Source organism: Peromyscus leucopus, chromosome 4 (assembly GCF_004664715.2).
Source record: "Peromyscus leucopus breed LL Stock chromosome 4, UCI_PerLeu_2.1, whole genome shotgun sequence".
Classification (NCBI taxonomy): Eukaryota; Metazoa; Chordata; class Mammalia; order Rodentia; family Cricetidae; genus Peromyscus; species Peromyscus leucopus.
This window is the reverse complement of record NC_051066.1, coordinates 62,674,239-62,676,537: the sequence shown is the minus strand read 5'-3', so window position 1 is coordinate 62,676,537 and position 2,299 is coordinate 62,674,239. Positions and strand designations below refer to the sequence as shown.

Below are 2,299 nucleotides of genomic sequence, written 5' to 3'. Positions count from 1 at the left end.
TGTGGAAGGCATGATTCATTGACATTTCATTATGGAATAATCTCTTGAGTTAAAAATAATGAGCACATATTAGGGTTTTTCAGGACATAAATATCATTAATTCTGAGGATCATTTCCATTGATTAACAAAGCTATTTAAGCTCTCATAATTTTTTACAAAGCTATTTGTAAGCTGCAGAGATAATATTCTATACTATGATAGTTCTTTACAGAATGCTCATGCCTATGTCTTGAAGTGTTTCTCCTGTATTTTCTTCTAGCATTTTAGGTAATCTATTTACTATATTATAATTGTTGATACGTTCAGAATGATTTTTGAGCCAAATGAGAGATTCATGACTAATTTCATTTTTTACATGTGAATGTCCTATTTCCCCATCACCACCCATTAAAGATTTTATTTTTGTTTTAATGAGTTTGTCAAAAGTTACATTATAATATACATAACTGTGTGTGTGTCTGTGTGTGTGTGTGTGTGTGTGTGTGTGTGTGTGTGTCTTTCCATCCCATTGGTTTACATATGTTTGTTATAGTGGTATACACTGTCTTTGATACTATGGTTTTGGAATGTAGTTTAAGATCATGTATTGTGATAACTTCACAATTGCTTTCTGGGAGAACAGCTTTGTATTGTTCAGAGGGAGATTTTGTTCTCCCATTTCAATTTAGGATTGTTTTATTATTGTCTGTGAAGATTGTCATTGAAATTTTGATGGTGATTGCATTGTGCCAATAGAACATTGTAAGTAATGTGTCAATCTCCACAATATTATACAGCATTACCTTCTACTTCATTGTGTGTAAGTTGCATTATGATTATACCACCATTGTAGCCATTATCTCCTAGACCACTGAGTACATAAAGACATAGTCTATGTTCATTGACTCACACTATTTTTTGTTTTCATAGTGCTATGAGTAATAAACTGAGTATCTTCAATATGTTTTCATGATATTCTGATATGAAGAACATCACAGAAGCTACTACATTTGTTCTCAAGGGACTCACCGACAAAACTGAACTTCAGATCATTCTCTTTTTCCTCTTTCTAGCAATTTACCTTTTTACTCTAATGGGGAACGTAGGACTAATTATTTTAGTCATTGGAGATTCCCAACTCCACAACCCCATGTACTGCTTCCTCAGTGCATTGTCTTCTGTGGATGCCTGCTATTCCTCAGATATCACGCCTAATATGTTAGTAGGATTTATGTCAAAAAACAAAATCATTTCACTTCATGCCTGTGCAACACAGATGTTCCTTGCTGTTACATTTGGAACCACAGAATGCTTTCTTTTAGCAGCAATGGCATATGATCGATATGTAGCCATTCACAACCCACTTATGTATGCAGTGAGCATGTCTCCTAGAATCTATGTGTCACTCATCATTGCTTCCTATGCTGGTGGAATTATGCATGCTGTTATCCACACAGTAGCCACTTTCAGCCTGTCTTTCTGTCGTTCCAATGAAGTCAGACATATATTTTGTGATATACCTCCCCTGCTTGCTATTTCCTGCTCTGAAACATATGTAAATGAGTTACTGCTCTTCTTTTTTGTGAGTTCCATAGAACTAGTCACCATTTTGATCATTTTGGTCTCCTATGCTTTTATCTTGTTGTCAATCCTTAAGATGAATTCAGCTGAAGGAAAAAGGAAAGTGTTCTCTACATGTGGAGCTCACCTCACTGGTGTGTCCATTTGTTATGGTACAAGCCTCTTCATGTATGTGAGACCTAGTTCGAACTATTCCTTGGAGTATGATATGATAGTGTCAATATTTTACACCATTGGGATTCCCATGCTCAACCCCATCATCTACAGTCTGAGGAACAAAGATGTAAAAGAGGCAATGAGAAGATTTTTGAGAAAAAAAATTCATATTAAACATTAAATTAAAAAAAATTAAACTAATTTTTTGTTGTCTCTTTATAAGTTCTTAATAAGCAGTTTTGTTACATTTTCTAACATATTTTCCATTGTACTTTTTCACCAATTTTTAATACTACATTCAAACATAAAATCATTGTTGCCTGTGTGGCCTAGGCAGGCGTCTCTATGAGGGGTAAGTGACCTGCTGACATCCCATGCAACCTAAGTCAGAATCTCATTTATTAGTAAAAGGGGGACCTGTAGGTCCCTGGCCCCTGTTTGGGGTAACTGTTGCCTTGCTTGCTGACCGTGACCTTGATTATCCTCCCTATTCTAATTCCCTCCCAGGTTTCAACCTCCTGAATGCTTAAGGGAAGTTCCTTGTCTGTGTATCCTGCATAATGGGTGTTAACAACTTAGATG

The 2,299-nt window shown here is 35.7% G+C and overlaps 1 protein-coding gene across 1 annotated transcript; it reads left to right on the top strand.

Annotated features, from left to right (window-relative positions):
* Positions 1–962: 962 nt before the first annotated feature.
* On the top strand, positions 963–1,898 carry LOC114685060 (olfactory receptor 141). The gene has a single exon (XM_028859659.1). The coding sequence runs from the start codon at positions 963–965 to the stop codon at positions 1,896–1,898; it is 936 nt and encodes a 311-aa protein (XP_028715492.1).
* Positions 1,899–2,299: the final 401 nt, after the last annotated feature.

What these genes read in the sequence shown, in the direction of transcription:
- LOC114685060 (XM_028859659.1), top strand. Translation starts at nt 963, where the DNA reads ATGAAGAACATCACAGAAGCTACTACATTTGTTCTCAAGGGACTCACC.